General features: G+C 41.5%; 1 protein-coding gene across 2 annotated transcripts; it reads left to right on the top strand.

The window, feature by feature from the left end:
- The first annotated feature begins 6,403 nt into the window (after positions 1–6,403).
- Positions 6,404–16,007, top strand: rassf1 (Ras association domain family member 1). Of its 2 annotated transcripts, XM_035778766.2 has the most exons (7): positions 6,404–6,570; positions 8,048–8,643; positions 10,768–10,901; positions 13,792–13,896; positions 14,116–14,404; positions 14,971–15,086; positions 15,249–16,007. In XM_035778766.2, the coding sequence occupies exons 2-7, from the start codon at positions 8,271–8,273 to the stop codon at positions 15,396–15,398; spliced, it is 1,167 nt and encodes a 388-aa protein (XP_035634659.1). In that variant the 5' UTR covers positions 6,404–6,570; positions 8,048–8,270; the 3' UTR covers positions 15,399–16,007. The 2 variants fall into 2 exon arrangements, with proteins under 2 accessions (XP_035634659.1, XP_035634660.1); XM_035778767.2 differs by lacking the exons at positions 6,404–6,570; positions 8,048–8,643; positions 10,768–10,901 and adding an exon at positions 11,748–12,220.
- Positions 16,008–16,103: the final 96 nt, after the last annotated feature.

The raw sequence follows: 16,103 nt of genomic DNA, 5'->3' as shown, positions 1-16,103 counted from the left end.
CCATCTGTTGCACCAACACTGTGTTATATTCAGAAGGAATGCTAAAAAATAAATGAATGATCATAGAGCACAAACCATCAGCTGGCCAACATAGTCTTTTCTTCACTGCACCGATTAACCTTTCCTAATCATTCATTTAGGGGGAAAGTCGAATTTTGCCAGTAGAGCAAGCACCGAGCAGTAGGCCTAAGGAATGAACAAGGAATTAAGAATACAACAGAATGTCCAGAAGTAATTAGCTAAATCTTGAATAATGCAGTCTGTAAACTCATCAATTGTTGCATTGTGATGTGTGCTGCTCACTGCTGTTAAATGGGCACCTGGAATAGGCTACCGCCCATTTCAAACTGCACCACTCAATGGACACAGTGCTCCTCCATTCACTACTCATTGTGCTCCAATTCCTCCCAAACAAGACTGGGACTTGTGCAACACGGCTAGACACTAGAATGACACATTCTCACTAGGGCATAAAGGCCCTCGTCCACTCAGATTCACTGCAACCAACTAGTCCTGTGGATAGCTGAAATAATTGTTCCATTTTATGATACAAGTATCAAACTTGGTACACTAATACTAGATAACTTAAGGAACATTTTAAAGATTGGAGGCAGTCTGGGAAGCCTGTCAGTCAACCAGGGAGGCCACTTTCATAAAACAGCTGCCATCCGAATTTCCTGTTAGAAGAAAATAGGGTAAAATCATTCTAAACAATATAAAAATGACTTTCATGTTTTCTACCCACTAAATAAACTCCACAGATAATATAGACAATCATTCTGATCATAAAGTACTCTTAAGACCTTAATAGGGGTCATATTGAGGTCCTTTTGACTATAGTCCAGCAGTTACATTACTTTTTTGGAGACTTTGTGATAGAGCCACCAAATTTCACACACTAGGGCATGTCTAAAGTATTTTTGGAAAACAATGTTGTGGCCCTTTTTAACCACTTTTCTACAAAATATTTAAACGATTTTAAATGTTCTCCAGACCCCCTCAAACATTTTAATTATTTATGGAGATATGGCCATGTGAATCCTGTCCAATATGGCCCTATGGAGCTGGTTGGCGGTCATTTTGGAAAACAATGTATAATCATGGGTATAATGCTGCCGGAGCACACAGGAACGATGAAGCAATGTCTCGCAAGGACACTTAGTAAATGATTCATTATGATTATGTATAACAGCCTGAGCATAATAGCATACTATAACATTACTGTAAGACCAAAACCACCATGTAAATTTCTTATGACATGTATGCATGATAGTACTGAATGGTTGCGTTTTCTTTTCTCATGATGCCACCATAGAATAAATGTCCACAGATGGAAACAATATAGGTAGGCTATAGGTAGCTTGTTAATATTGTATGCTCTGAAATCCACTAAAATAGTATTTACTTACATCACTCAAGAGGGTTTAAATGCATATGCTCATGAAACTGAGTGAGTATCACATTATATATCATTGCAGTCAGTAGACTACAGGGAACACCCATATACCTTTTTAGAGTGTTTACACGTAAACTATTGGAACTAACAATAAAAACATTTACAAAACGAAACACTATAATTTGGCATGCGTTTGCACCACTTGTCTACTAAAAGTTTAAAGGATTCGTGTTTTTTTTTTGGGCCATTTCATTGTGTTTTTTAGACCCCCTCAAACATTTTAAGCCATCATTGGGCTGTATGTGCCTATGATTTATGGATATATAGCCAAGTAAATCAAGTCCAATATGTAACCCACCACCTCAATTCGGTCTTATGTAGCAACAATCTAAATTGTTTTTTTTTTTTCAAGTTCAGACTCAGAGCTATAAAACGGCATATCATACAATGGAGTTGAGGTACAATGGGAAAGTAATTCTGTTTTGAAAGTTAATTAATTTGTAACCCCACTTTTGAGAAAATGTACCTTGAATGTTTTGGTACACCTACTGGAGAGCTCTTCTTTGTCAACACCCATTCAAGGTGATTTGTCAAATGCACAGGATACAGAAGGTATAAACAGTACAGTGAAATGGTTACTTGCATGTTTGCATAGTAACCATTATTAGATGTTATTAGATATTAGATGATGCTTACCCAGACACACCTGGCTAACTTGATGGGTCATGTAATCATCTGGCGAAGTGAAGTATTTTGTTTAGACATGTAGCTAGATAGCTAGCAAAAACATTAACCATAATCCCAACCCATACAGTACAAACATATTGTCATAGTTAGCCACCATGCATGAAATGCTGTATTATGAGTCTGCCTGTTAATAACGTTAACCAACTACATTTCATGTTAGCTAGCTAGCAAACATTAGGCTATAACTAGCAATGCACATGGGTTTCTGAGATACAAATAGTATTACTACATATATCAAACACGTAATGCTAGCTAGAGAGCCAGGAAGCTAATGTTTGCTAGCTAGCTAACAATACGCTTTAACTTGTAATGAAAACGAGTTCCTGTCAAAATTAGAAACGTAAAGTATAATATCTGAAAATGTAGCTAGACCAAATCAAATCAAATCAAGTTTTATTGGTCACATACACATGTTTAGCAGATGTTATTGCAGGTGTAGCGAAATGCTTGTGTTTCTAGCTCCAACAATGCAGTAATATCTAACAATTTCACAACAATACACACAATACACACAAATATAAAGTAAAGGGATGGAATTAAGAATATATAAATATTTGGACTAGCAATGTCTGTGCGGCATACACTAAAATACAGTATAATAGAAGAGAATACAGTATATACATATGAGATGAGTAGTGCAAAATATGTAAACATTATTAAAGTGACTAGTGTTCCATTATGTCATATCTATTCCCTCTCCCCCACTCTGGCGCTCACTGTTGCCAGTTTACTTATTATTACACACACCTACCACCATCGTTACATGCACTTGCGCCTCCTGAGACTCCCTGGACTCCATCACTTCTATGATTATCTCCCCTATATCTGTCACTCCCTTTGGTTCTTTCCGCAGGCAGTATTAGTTATGTCCAGACGCTACTCTTGTTTTGTATTGTTCCATGTTTTTTTGTATTATTAAATTCACCCCTTGTACTTGCTTCCTGACTCCCAGCGTCTGCGTTACACATTATTCAAGTGGCCAGTGATTTCAAGTCTATGTATATAGAGCAGCAGTCTCTATAAGGTGCTTGTGATGGCTAGTTAACAGTCTGATGGCCTTGAGACAGAAGCTGTTTTTCAGTCTCTCGGTCCCAGCTTTGTTTGATGCACCTGTACTGACCTCGCCTTCTGGATGATAGCGGGGTGAACAGATAGTGGCTTGGGTGGTTGTTGTCCTTGATGATCTTTTTAGCCTTCCTCAAGTAAAGGGATGGTGCTGTGAGTGTCCTGGAGGGCAGGTAGTTTGCCACCAGTGATGCATTGGGCAGACCGCACCACCCTCTGGAAAGCCCTACGGTTGTTGGCGGTGGAATTGCCTTACCAGGAGGTGATACAGCCCGACAGGATGCTTTAAATTGTGCATCTGTAAAAGTTTGTGGGGGTTTTAGGTGCCAATCCAAATTTCTTCAGCCTCCTGAGATTGAAGAGGCGCTGTTGCGCCTTCTTCACCACACTGTCTGTGTGGGTGGACAATTTCAATTTGTCAGTGATGTGTACGCCAAGGAACTTGAAGCTTTCCACCTTCTCCACTGCAGACTCTTACCCGTATGCATGGATGAACGCTTGTTTGGCCCATTGTGTCAAGTCACTCTGGTTCATACTGACAGTGTGCAGAACGTATTCTATCACAACTTTTTCCTACAGATCTTTGTCAATAGTGCCTGCTAAATTCAGGGCAGCAATGTTGTTGAGCGCAGCAGCAACACTTTTGCAGTTCTCCATGGCTAACGTTATATCTTTCAAAAAAAGCCGCGGTAGCAAGGATCATCTACACATACTGAGCAACTCATGTTATAGACAGAAGCATGATACATGGCAGACCAATCCGAACGCATCTCTCGGTATGTTCAGCCCATCCATTATCTCAGCCAATAATGGCTAGTGGGAAAGTTCCAGACTTTTTCAGTTGTTAAACCAACTAGGCTCATAATTAAAACATTTTATTTGTATTTACAGATGGCATACAAGTTTGTTATTAAGGCACATGAAAGTTCATATGTTCCAGAGGACATTTCTGTCAAATATATTAAAAATATATTGTTTTACGTTCAAATGCCTCTCCTGTGAAGTTGTAACACGTGACATATACATAGCTTGAGTAAAGCTAAATATAACTTAATAGAAAATGACTCAAGAAAAAGTGAAACCCACCCAGTAAAATATGACTTGAGTAAGAGTCTAAAGGTATTTGGTTTAAAATATACTTGAGTATCAAAAGTAAATGTAATTGCTAAAATATACTTAAGTTTAAAAAAGTAAAAGTACAAATAATTTCAAATTCCTTAGATTAGGCAAACCAGACAGCACAATTTTCTTGTTTTTAAAAATGACATATAGCCAGGGGCACACTGCAACACTCAGCCATCATTTACAAATGAAGCATTTGTGTTACGTGAGTGCGCCAGATCAGAGGCAGTAGGGATGACCAGGGATGTTCTCTTGATAAATGCGTGAATTTGATAATTTCCCTGTTCTGCTAAGCATTCAACATGTAATAAGTACTTTTGGGTGTCACGGAAAATGTATGGAGTAAAAAGTACATTATCTTCTTTAGGAATGTAGTGGAGTAAAAATACAAGTTGTCAAAAATATGAATAGTAAAGTACAGATACCCAAAACTTTTAACTTGAAGGTATTTTTACTTAAGTACATTACACCACTGGGTCTTAAGACTATTTTATGATCAGAATGAAATGATTGTCTATATTATCTGTGGGGTTTATTTAGTGGGTAGATAACATCAAAAGTAATTGATGATTTTACCCTATTTTATTCTAACAGAAAATCTGAATTGCAGCCATTATATAAAACGGTTTGATACTTGTATCATAAAATGGAACAATTTCGGGTATATTTGATTCTTATCTGCTGGACTAAATTGTCTCTTCACTCACATGTGGTCATATAGTATGTTCTCCATCTCTCTCTCTCACTCTCTTTCTCTCTTGCTCTCTCTCTCTCTCTGTTTAATTATACAGTACTTGTCTCTTGGTTTCTATTTCAACTGTGTACAAATTGGGCAGGAAGGATACAAAATGTTTGACATCATGATAAAGGGTGTATTTTACTTCCTCTTGCCTTCTATTTTCCCTCCCAAGAATGAGACAAAAGTATGTTTATACAATACAACCCATCAAATGTAGGAATAAACTATTTTATAATTTATGAAATGGTTTCGGTTCAGGACTTCCAACTGGGCCAGTGTTAATAATGCAACATAATTCTTGTCAAATTAGTTTTGCATTCAGTTCACTAATGTTGGATTACTGGTCAGAAAAGAGCCTGCTCAGAGTGATGCTTTGAAATGAGTGGATTAATTTCGGACTCCAGCAGGCAGCAACCATAGCAAATCAGCCATTCAAAACCAATTAACATATTTTCCCAATGGGAAAGAAGGAGAGGATTCCTTCCATTCTTGTAACCAATGGCCCAGTGCCAGACTCTCTCTCTCTCACTCTCACTGCCCAGTGTTTGTTATCTACTGTGGGCCTCTCAGAGATCCTCCCTTCCTTCCCCTTGATGAAGACAGGGTTTCCTCTCTGAGCAAGGAAGAAGATAAAGGACAACATCAACTCACACTGGGTTCATCATAACAAGGAGGGAGCATGATAGTTATAGGCCTACCGTGCAGAGCAGTTATCCTATTCACCTGCTGTTCATTACTCCATTCATTCATCTTGTTCAATATTGTCTGCAAATGCTATACTAAAAACACATTACACTTTAATATTCATACAATGTAGACTAAGATCGCTGCTTTCATCTTCACTGTGTGGTTTTGGAGAACAGAGCTCCATATTTCTAACCCGAGGCTTCTCTTCGGGTGATTTCCAAAACATTGAATATTTAATCCGTAAAACAGCCAATTTGACTAGGGCCAGGCTACATTTCGGGGGGTTAGGGTGACAAAATGTCTTGGAATAGCAGATCTTTTAAATATTGTAGAATGCAAAATTACATAGGAGGCCTAGTTAATATCACATCTTATAAAGTGGACTGTTAGATCTCACTTTCTCCCCACACCTTGCGGATCGATTTCAGCAACTTCAGCAATGGACAGCTCCCCACTGGCATGCGTTTACAATTTGTTTCATGTGAGCACTAACATAATTTCTAGGAATTTAGTCCATATAAATACTACATATAGAAACATTTTGCTTTGTTTGATGGAGAACAGCCTATCCGGGTAAACCTCATGGCATGAAGATTGAGGAGCGACATGAAACACGACAGTTAAATACCGGATTAGGCAGCAGTAATCTGACCGCTATAGAGTGCATGCGCAAACATCGAAGAGAGTGACTGTCAGGCAGTTTTGTGGGGAGAAAAAAAACGAATTGATGGACCTCAACCTTGGACCCTAGTCAAAATGTAGGCTACCCACGATTAATGCCTAACCAACAATGAGGAGGTGGACACGAAGAGAGGTGAGTTAGTTGGGTAGAAAATACATTTTTACCAATGTGCTCTTTGTGGTGCATCATGTTGGGTCGCGCGCGGTGTCAGTAAACCTGTGTCAGTAAACCCGGTCCCGCGGAGAGCTCAGCCGTCGGATTGAAACTGGTAGTTAACTGGTCGTTATTAACATGGTCATCGATAAAAGTGCTGTTCTGGGATGCATAGGATAGTTTTAATTAAATTAAGTTCATAGAAACTGTAGGCCGCCTAATAATCTTCGATGTGATTACCTCAATAACAACTCCGATGGTAAATTACAATTTAACATCAATACACAGAGGCTATATTTTAGTCTAGTCATTATTATAAAAGCTGCAAACATGGTCGAGTCTGTGTAACTAATTTGTAACCAATGTGGATAGTTGGTGCGCTGCGCAGCACGTAGTGGTGACCCAGTTGGCCAGGTGTAAATCCGTGCAGCTCTTGTTCTCATTTGTGTCACTGAATTAGTCTATAAGAGACACAAAAGGGGTGCATTGAAGGGGGAACGAAAAGTTTCAACAACAACTTGGGTTGGGAGAAAACATATTGAAATGAACTGCATTCCTAAAATAAAAAATAAAAAGATAGGTACGTTTGTCCTGGTCACAGCTAGGGTACCAGTGGATTTGGGGTATCCTCTGTCAGGGCTCCTCTTTTATCTGAGATATATCTATTTCAATTTAGATGGAAGGAATCCCTTTATTCTATATCCAGAACCTATAGCCTAAATCAGTGTTTTCCAACTCAATTTCCCTCTGCACCGGAGTACCCCTACCTGAAGTACCCCCTCATGTGCATTTTACCAGTAGGGCTGTGGTTCCATGGGTGTCCGCAGGTATCCCATAGGGATAGGCCAAGTACACCCAGGGGTCCTAGTACCCCTGGTTGAGAACCGTTGGCCTAAATGAGCACGCCGCACATGCTTGGGATAGCAATGGATTGTAATTCACCCTCTCAATTGTATGCATTCCCTAGTAGAATAGTGGCTTTTTTGTCTGCAGTCTATAGTCAAGTATTGTTTTTCCCTCGTGTCAATCCCTGCTGAGTGCCTCTTTCCCAACAGTCACAGGAACGCAGGTGGCCTGTAATGTCGTCATATTTCTGTCATGTCAAAGGCTATGCTCTCCGCTGCGCTCTCATGCAGGATTAATCTAGTCATCTTGTCCCACATTTGACATAATCTTATTAATTCTAGCTTTGGCCAAGAAATATTAATCTCCTGTTTTTTTCAGCCAGCTATATTCTACCAACAACTTTTGTTGCCTATTGAACTGTTAAACAAAATTGAAATGTTTCTCTAGTTTAGGTGGATACAAATGAGGCCTGTGATGGCATGGTGAAGGGAATGACTGTAACAGCTGGTACAGACTGCAGTCAGAATAATGCTGAGATGTGATGAAGTCTAAGTGATTATTATAGAACTCCTGTATGATTCCTTTTTTTTTTAAATTCCCTCTGTTTTAGATAACCGGCTTGGTCTATGACAGAGCCTGAAGAGGACTCCATGGACAGCTGTTCTGGCACATTACACATCACACCGGAGATGGACTAAACCCAGATAGCCTCAGTCAACACTTTCTCTGCACTATAGACATCACCTCATCTGACATGATCAAAGCTCTAAATACAGATGCTGCGACAGCCAGTGGATGGATTAATGCCAGCGAGACTGAGTGGGCTGTAGTCCATGCTAACCATGGGAAGTGAGCCGCCACAAGCCGTCGCCCGGCTGTTTTCCTGGGTAAATGGCATGTCCAAGTGTGAGCTGATTGAGCTGAAAGACCTCAGCCTGAATGATCGCATAGAGCTGGCACCAGACCCACCAGCCTCTCTGCCCCCAGCAGCGCCCCTGACCCCCAGGCAGATGAGAGCTCCGGAGAGGCCCAGCCATGTGGTCCGGCTGGTGGGGGACAGTGTGAGTGTTGAGGGGCCCTCGTGGTTCACAGGTCAGGTTGGAAAGGGACATGACTTCCAGCCCTGCAGTTACACCCAGATCAGCTGGTGCGATTTGTGTGGTGAATTCATCTGGGGCCTTTACAAACAGAGCCTGAGCTGTGCTAGTGAGTACCAACCATGCGTGTGTGTGTGTGTGTGTGTGTGTGTGTGTGTGTGTGTGTGTGTGTGTGTGTGTGTGTGTGTGTGTGTGTGTGTGTGTGTGTGTGTGTGTGTGTGTGTGTGTGTGTGTGTGTGTGTGTGTGTGTGTGTGTGTGTGTGTGTGTGTGTGTGTGTGTGTGTGTATTTGTATGTGTGCGCGTGTATGATCACTGTCTGTGTTTTCAAAGTTTGGGAGTAACTGATTACTATAGACATCACCTCATCTGACATGATCAAAGCTCTAAATACAGATGCTGCGACAGCCAGTGGATGGATTAATGCCAGCGAGACTGAGTGGTTTGTAGTCCATGCTAACCATGGGAAGTGAGCCGCCACAAGCCGTTGCCCGGCTGTTTGCCTGGGTAAATGGCATGTAATCAGTTACATGTAATCTGATTACCAGCAAAAATATTGTAATCAGATTACAGATTTTTTTGAAAAACTAGATGATGACTCCTTAGATATCGTTTAAATACACAAAGGATGTTTGTGAAAAATATGTCATGACACCTTTTTGTTTTCTCAATGACATTCGATTAGCATTTTAAAAAGTTGTGAGTTTAAACTTGTTCCACCTGAGCAGGTCTGACCACAAGTAAGATACTTTTTGTCTTCTTCTAATGCCTCTTAAAGGGAAAGTAATCCCCCCAAAAAGTAACAGAAAGTAATCAGATTATGTTTTGGTAATCCAAAAGTTACTTTAATTATGTGTTTTTTTGTAGGGGGGTGGCTGTTTTTTTTTGCGTTAGGGACCACATGAGCATGGGAAAAAGTTTATTCTCAGAGTCGTTGGACTGCATGCATTTCTGAATCTACAGCAGCATTCAAATGTATATGTGATACATATGTGTAGGTACTATGGGGCTGAGTACAGTAAACTGTATAGTCAAAGCCACTCATTCATTAGTCTTGCTTCCCAGTGCTACTAACTACAGGTAGCACTGGGAACCTGTGTCTACAGGTAACTTCACCCTACAAAGTGTTGGTTTGCTACTCTGAAAAATTGTTTTTATTTTATTTAACCTTTTTTAAACTAGTTAAGACATTTAAAAACAAATTCATATTTACAAAGACAGCCTACCCCTAACAGAGACAATGCTGGGCCATGGGATTACCAATTACGGCTGGTTGTGATACAGCCTGGAATTGAACCAGGGTCTGTACTGATGCCTCTAGAGGAGCACTGAGATGCAGCAGTTAGACTGCTGCGCCACTCGGAAGCCCCCTACAAAGGAGAGTTTTACAAGCTACCAATTACTTCACAATGGAAGAAGTTAACATACACTAAATCTACCCTTTAGAGAAATAGAGTTTACTTAACTAAAGTTACTTTGAAAAAGTAGCTTACCACATCCAAACTACTTCATGAAAAATATCACATGTAAATCTGAAATTTCATAGACTACAAACACTTCACTTTTTAGGGTCATATGTTAACAGAATGTGTCATTTACCCTGTTAAACACAACAGTTATGTTTCAAGTGAGAATCAGGCACGTCTGATGCCAAAAAAAGAAAGGAAATTATTGCCTACTTCAACAATATTTTATTTTAGTTTAAAAAAAAGTTGTTTGTTGTTCCAGTAAGTAGCTACACCGCTACATGGCAAATAAGTAGTGAAAACACTACCTAGATTTCATTTGAGTTCAACTACTACCAAACGACTGCAAAATGTAGTTAAATTACTAGTTGAACTTCATGTAGTTTACTACCCTTGAACACTGACCCTAGAACATTGATACATGCTGAAGAGACTCCTCATTCACGGTTGATGTGGTGGACAGAATCAACAGCAGGGGGCAGTGACGACCTACATTTACTGTGCTGCTGCTGACCCCAATGCCACACGACCATGAGAAGGCTGGGAGGGTGAATTCAGTTAACTTAACACCTTAGTTTCCATCCACAAGATGAATGACGATTGGCAGAATAAACCGATTTGAGGCAAAATGCTTGATCCGAAATGTGTGAATGATAATGGTTGAAGCAATCAACCGTCCTCTCGTCCTCACATGTCAGTCATCTCCCTCTCTCTCTCTTTCTCTCTCCCTCGCTGTCTTCTCTGTCTCTGTTTCTCTCTCCCCCCAAAGACTGCAGTTACACCTGTCACTTCCAGTGTCGACCGTTTATCCAGTTGGATTGCAGCACCGATAGTAGACTCCTCACTACCGACCAAACAGATGTTTCTGAAGACACCGTAGAGACAGACACTAACGTGGATGTGGTGAGTGAGAGATACAAGGTGTTGCAGGGAGTCTCTATTGTTTGTCAGTTGCCTTTCCATTGTCAATGTTATTTCAACAAAGGAGAGGGAATTCATGCAGAACATAATATATAGTGTGTGGTTAGTAGAAGGGGTTAAAGAGAGTACAATATGTAGTGTTTGTGTGCTGTAGAGATGAACCAAGGTCTGTACTAATCCAACAGAACACGTTCCTGTGACTTGTGTGTGTGTGTGTGTGTGTGTGTGTGTGTGTGTGTGTGTGTGTGTGTGTGTGTGTGTGTGTGTGTGTGTGTGTGTGTGTGTGTGTGTGTGTGTGTGTGTGTGTGTGTGTGTGTGTGTGTGTGTGTGTGTGTGTGTGTGGGAGGGGGGTTTTGTCTAGGCCTACTGCTTTTTAGTGCCATGTGCTCACGGAGAAAGAGATTTTATTGCCTACCTCCTGAGACCGCCTGCCAGGACAGCCAGAGACTCATCAAGCAATTTAGGAGAGGGGTGGAGAGGAGGATGTTGCTTAGCAACATCACAATAAAACAGCTGTTCAGCTTTTGAACCACAGAAAAAAAAACTATCCTGACATGCATAGAGCATCAAATAATAAAGTCAACACATTTTAATATATTATTCAACATGTCTGTTCTGCTACATATTTTTCTAGGCTGATGTATAGGCTAGTCTCTTCTTGACAGCACAGGAGCCAGAACAGTCCAATGTGTTTCTTGTAGTTTGACTATTGTTGTTTTTGTGGTGTGGTCTGGACAATGGCCATATGACCAATTGCTGTCACAGCTGGACTTTCCACTTTCTAAATTTTTCACAGGAAACAAGGAGGGGCTTGCGCGTATGGTGGCAATAGGGGGAGGGTCCAGACGCTTATTCAGTTTGTTAATTTCACAGGAGCATTGGGTGGGACTCAAGAACCACATAGTACTTACTCCCCATCAATTTGAAATCACGTGAAGGACTGACATAACGGAACAAGTAGAGTAGTAGTGGGAATGGTAGAATATTATAACGTGTAGTGATGAGCGTTTGGTTCAATTTTCCAGTTCAAAGTTTTTCTCGGGTGGATATGATTAATTCATTAATTAGCTAGGCTATGATTGTGAGCACTGATGACAATTGGCGAGGGATCCACAAATATGTTAATATTGTAATATAGCGATATGGCGTTAAAAGAGGCAATGGGAAAGACCCTATCATTTGAGATGACTTGGGGCAGCACGACCAGCAGCGGATACTGTAGCCAGGATGACTCGGACTCCGAGCTGGAGCAGTTTTTCACAGCGCGCACATCCTTCTTTATCAAAGTCAAACGGAAAAAGGTGAGGCGTCCGCGGCAATTAAAAAAACCTCAGAGAAGACTGGTCTATCAAGTTGATAACATACTATCCCCCAAAACAGATGTGCCTTTATTTTCTAATGACTATGTAACCTAAACGTTTGTGCAATGTCGTTGTTGATAGTCTTCATAGTCTGTTGTCAAAGTAATGTCGTTTCTTTAGTTCTGAGTGGAGCTGGCCTAATAGGATTTTCGACATGTACATTGCTAGACTCATTTGTGTAATACAGTGACTTTAACATACGTTAATGAATCATAGGGAGATGGGAGATGAGGCTTTTGTCCCATAGGTTTTGTCCTCTTCAAATATTTGAATAATGCATGAGTTTATCAAATCAAATTGTATTTATCACATGCGCCGAATACAACAGGTGTAGACTATACCGTTAAATGCTTACTTATGAGCCATTTCCCCAAAATTATGTTAAAAAGTTAATAATAATAATAATAAGAAGGAAATAGTAATAAAATAAAATAACAATAAAGAGGCTATATACAAGGACTACCGGTACTGAGTCGTGCAGAGGTATGAGGTAGTTGAGGTAATATGTACATGTAACATATTCATATTCATTCCGCGCTGAGTAATAGGCTACCACTGAAATAAATTACCTACAATAGTTTCAAACGGTACAGTTTTCAGCTCATTTGCATAATGTCATGGCCACTAGCCTACAACAGTCTCAAATTTACCCTATGGCTATCTACTGGGCTATTACATATGTTGTCAAACTATTGTCATTTGATACAAGAAAGTAACACATACACAGAAACTCTGTTACTCTGCAGAGTTTTGTCAGGTAATATGCATGTATGTGCAAATGGGGTGCTTACAAAGCTTCACACTGTCCCATTTGTAAATGGCTGTTTTTCCAGATGGGAATTATTTCGTTTTTGCATGACACACTGGAAAATTGGTACAAAGAGATATTGTGCTGCTCTGTGGAAATTCTTAATATGGTGGTTGGAACTGGCAGATATATACCACCAAAGCCTATATTTAACCTTTGTGTGTGTGTGTGTGTCTGTGTCCTCACTGACTTCCTCTCCTCTGCTCTTGTGGAAGGCGGAGTTTCCTGATGTTCTTGCTAGTTGTGCTTGGTAGGGAGGGGGGTTGAGAGAGCAAGTCTGGACACAGCTTCCTGCTTGATGTATCTGGCTTTAAACCCAAGGGAGTGAACTTTGCTGATTACTGTACAGAAAGAGAGGTTGTGTTTTGTGAAAACGTTATGCCAGAGGACAAAGGCTACTGTACTATTGTAATACAGTACCACGCACTAGCTACTGTACTATTGTAATACAGTACCACGCACTAGCTACTGTACACAGAAGGCACATAGTCCACGTTGACTTACCACATGGCTAAACCAATAACTTGTTTCATTAAAAACTATTTGGGAGATGATGAAGCAGGTTTGTGATACAGGGGTCGAAAAACAAGTAGTCTCTCTGCTGACACCTTGTGGTTGGATAGTCAGTGAGTTTAGGATTTTGATTCTAGACTATAGGTCATGGGAGATTGGTTTTGATACTCATCTTCCTCCTCTATTTAAGATTGAACCTATTGACTGGGGGAAACAAGTGCTGTCTGTCGGTGACATCCAGCAGAAGGTGAAGGAATATAATGCGCAGATCAACAGCAATCTCTACATGGTGCTGGTAAGGGATTGTAATTGCATGCACACACACACCTGTGTCGAAGCCCCAGTTAACCTCATTCTGTAGATGAGTTGCTGTAAATAATGTCCTGTTTCCTGTGTACGTATGTGGTAATCTGTAAGTTAATATTTCAGTTCCCGAGGCACGTTATGTTCACATTGTATTGACATGTCCATTGACAATCCGTCTAAGGACACTATGTTCCTGTCACTCTTTCAGAACCGAGACGGATCCTACACTGGCTTCATCAGGGTCCTTTTTAAGCTGACTCGGCCCGTGTCACTCCCACCCCCTCGGAAGGCGTCTTCACCACAGGAAGAGGGACAACAGGAGGGGGGGCTTAAGCACCGGACATCTTTCTACCTCCCCAAAGACACGGCCAAACACCTGCACATAAGCTCCCAGACGCGGGCACGTGAGGTCATAGAGGCCCTGCTCAACAAGTTCACCGTGGTGGACAACCCTGCCAAGTTTGCTCTGTTTGAGCGCAGCGAACGTGAAAACCAGAGTGAGTGTCCGCAAGCAATGTAACCTAAATGCACTGTCATGAACATGCTCAAATCATTCCACTTAATATGATACCAAACACAATGTAATAAAGTGTCAGTGTCACTCTCTCCCCTCCCATCTCTCTCTCTCTCCCCTCCCATCTCTCTCTCTCTCCCTTCCCATATTCCTCCCCATATTCCTCCCCTCCTATCTCTTTCTCCCCTCCTATCTCTCTCTCCCCTCTCATCTCTCTCTCTCTACCCTCCCATCTCTCTCTTTCCCCTCCCATATCTCTCCCCTCCCCTCCCATCTCTCTCCCCTCCCATCTTTCTCCCCTCCTATCTCTCTCCCCTCCCATCTCTCTCTACCCTCCCATCTCTCTCTCTCCCCTCCCATATCTCTCTCCCCTCCCATCCCTATCTCTCCCCTCCTATCTCTCTCTCCCCTCCCTCTGTCTCCCCTCCCATCACTCTCTCCCCTCCCATCTCTCCCCTCCCATCTCTCTCTCTCTCTCCTCCCATCTTTCTCTCTCTCCTCCCATCTCTCTCTCTCTCCTTTGTCTCTTTCTTTCTTTTACTTTTCTAGTATACCTTCGTAAGCTGTCTGATGACGAGAGGCCGCTCCACCTGCGTCTGTGTGCCGGACCCAATGAGAAAGTCCTCAGTCTGGTGTTGAAAGAGAATGAGACGGGGGAGGTCAATGTGAGTACACACCTCTAAAACACGCGCACACATGCACACACACACAGACACATACACACATTAAGGCTCTTGTATGCTCAATACTGAAATGATGTGCATTGAAAAGTGTTGACAGTGATTATGGAACTTTACTATTTGAGTTGCTCTCGCTCTCTCCCACAGTGGGATGCATTCAGCTTTCCTGAGCTGCGTAATTTCCTGCGGATCCTTCAGCGTGAGGAAGAGGAGCACGTCCGGCAGATAGTCAAGCGCTACGCTCTGGCCAGGGATAGGATGAAGGAGGCCATGGCCAGCATCACCACCCCCGGCTGATGTGATGGCATGATGGGTGACATCATGGTAGAGAGGCATACACACTGTTGACCAGCGGCCACCAGGAGCATGGCACACAATGTCACTCTTGAGTTCAAAGTTCAAATGTCTTTTGGGCTGACCCTGCTGTAGCAGATAGAGCACAGCAACCCCTGCAGCTTTGAAGGGCAACTAGGGCCAATAGGGGGTTAGGTAGGGGGCGACACCGGAAGTCAGAGATCAATCATGAACACGTCTTTGAGACAGACAAGGTAATAGCAGTGCAAGTTAGGAGAGAGAGTAGAGGTATTTAGTGCAAACCAGTAGGCTACTGTGAAGGACAGGAGGAAGTTATCTGAGGAATGAGGACAGACGATACTGTCATTGACTGGACACCTAGGAGATATCCTGGTCTGGACACTGCTTAACTGGAGAACTGGAGTTTTTCACTGTTTGTGAAAAAACATTGTATGTTGCTGCTCAGTTGTTGTGGGAAGGATTGGGTAAATAAAGATGTAACTGAACTTTTAATTAGCCTGTAATGCATGTTTTACTATGGGAATGAAATATCTAGGGAACAGAATCTGTTGTAATGTGTTCATACTTCCACGTCTAATAAAAAATATAACACATGAACTACATGTCATTGAATCTTTATTTTGTTATCAGTGTTGTTGTCATGTCTTACATCGCCCACTTTAGAGTAGGCTATTATTTTTCTTATCT

This window comes from Oncorhynchus keta, chromosome 10, assembly GCF_023373465.1.
Source record: "Oncorhynchus keta strain PuntledgeMale-10-30-2019 chromosome 10, Oket_V2, whole genome shotgun sequence".
Lineage (NCBI taxonomy): Eukaryota > Metazoa > Chordata > Actinopteri > Salmoniformes > Salmonidae > Oncorhynchus > Oncorhynchus keta.
The sequence above is the reverse complement of the archived record's forward strand: the minus strand, read 5'-3'. Positions and strand labels throughout refer to the sequence as shown.

Coding starts and splice junctions, on each gene's coding strand:
- rassf1 (XM_035778766.2), top strand. CDS start 8,271: ATGCTAACCATGGGAAGTGAGCCGCCACAAGCCGTCGCCCGGCTGTTT. Junction 10,902..13,791: donor CAGACACTAACGTGGATGTG/GTGAGTGAGAGA, acceptor CCTCTATTTAAG/ATTGAACCTATTGACTGGGG. Junction 15,087..15,248: donor ATGAGACGGGGGAGGTCAAT/GTGAGTACACAC, acceptor TCTCTCCCACAG/TGGGATGCATTCAGCTTTCC.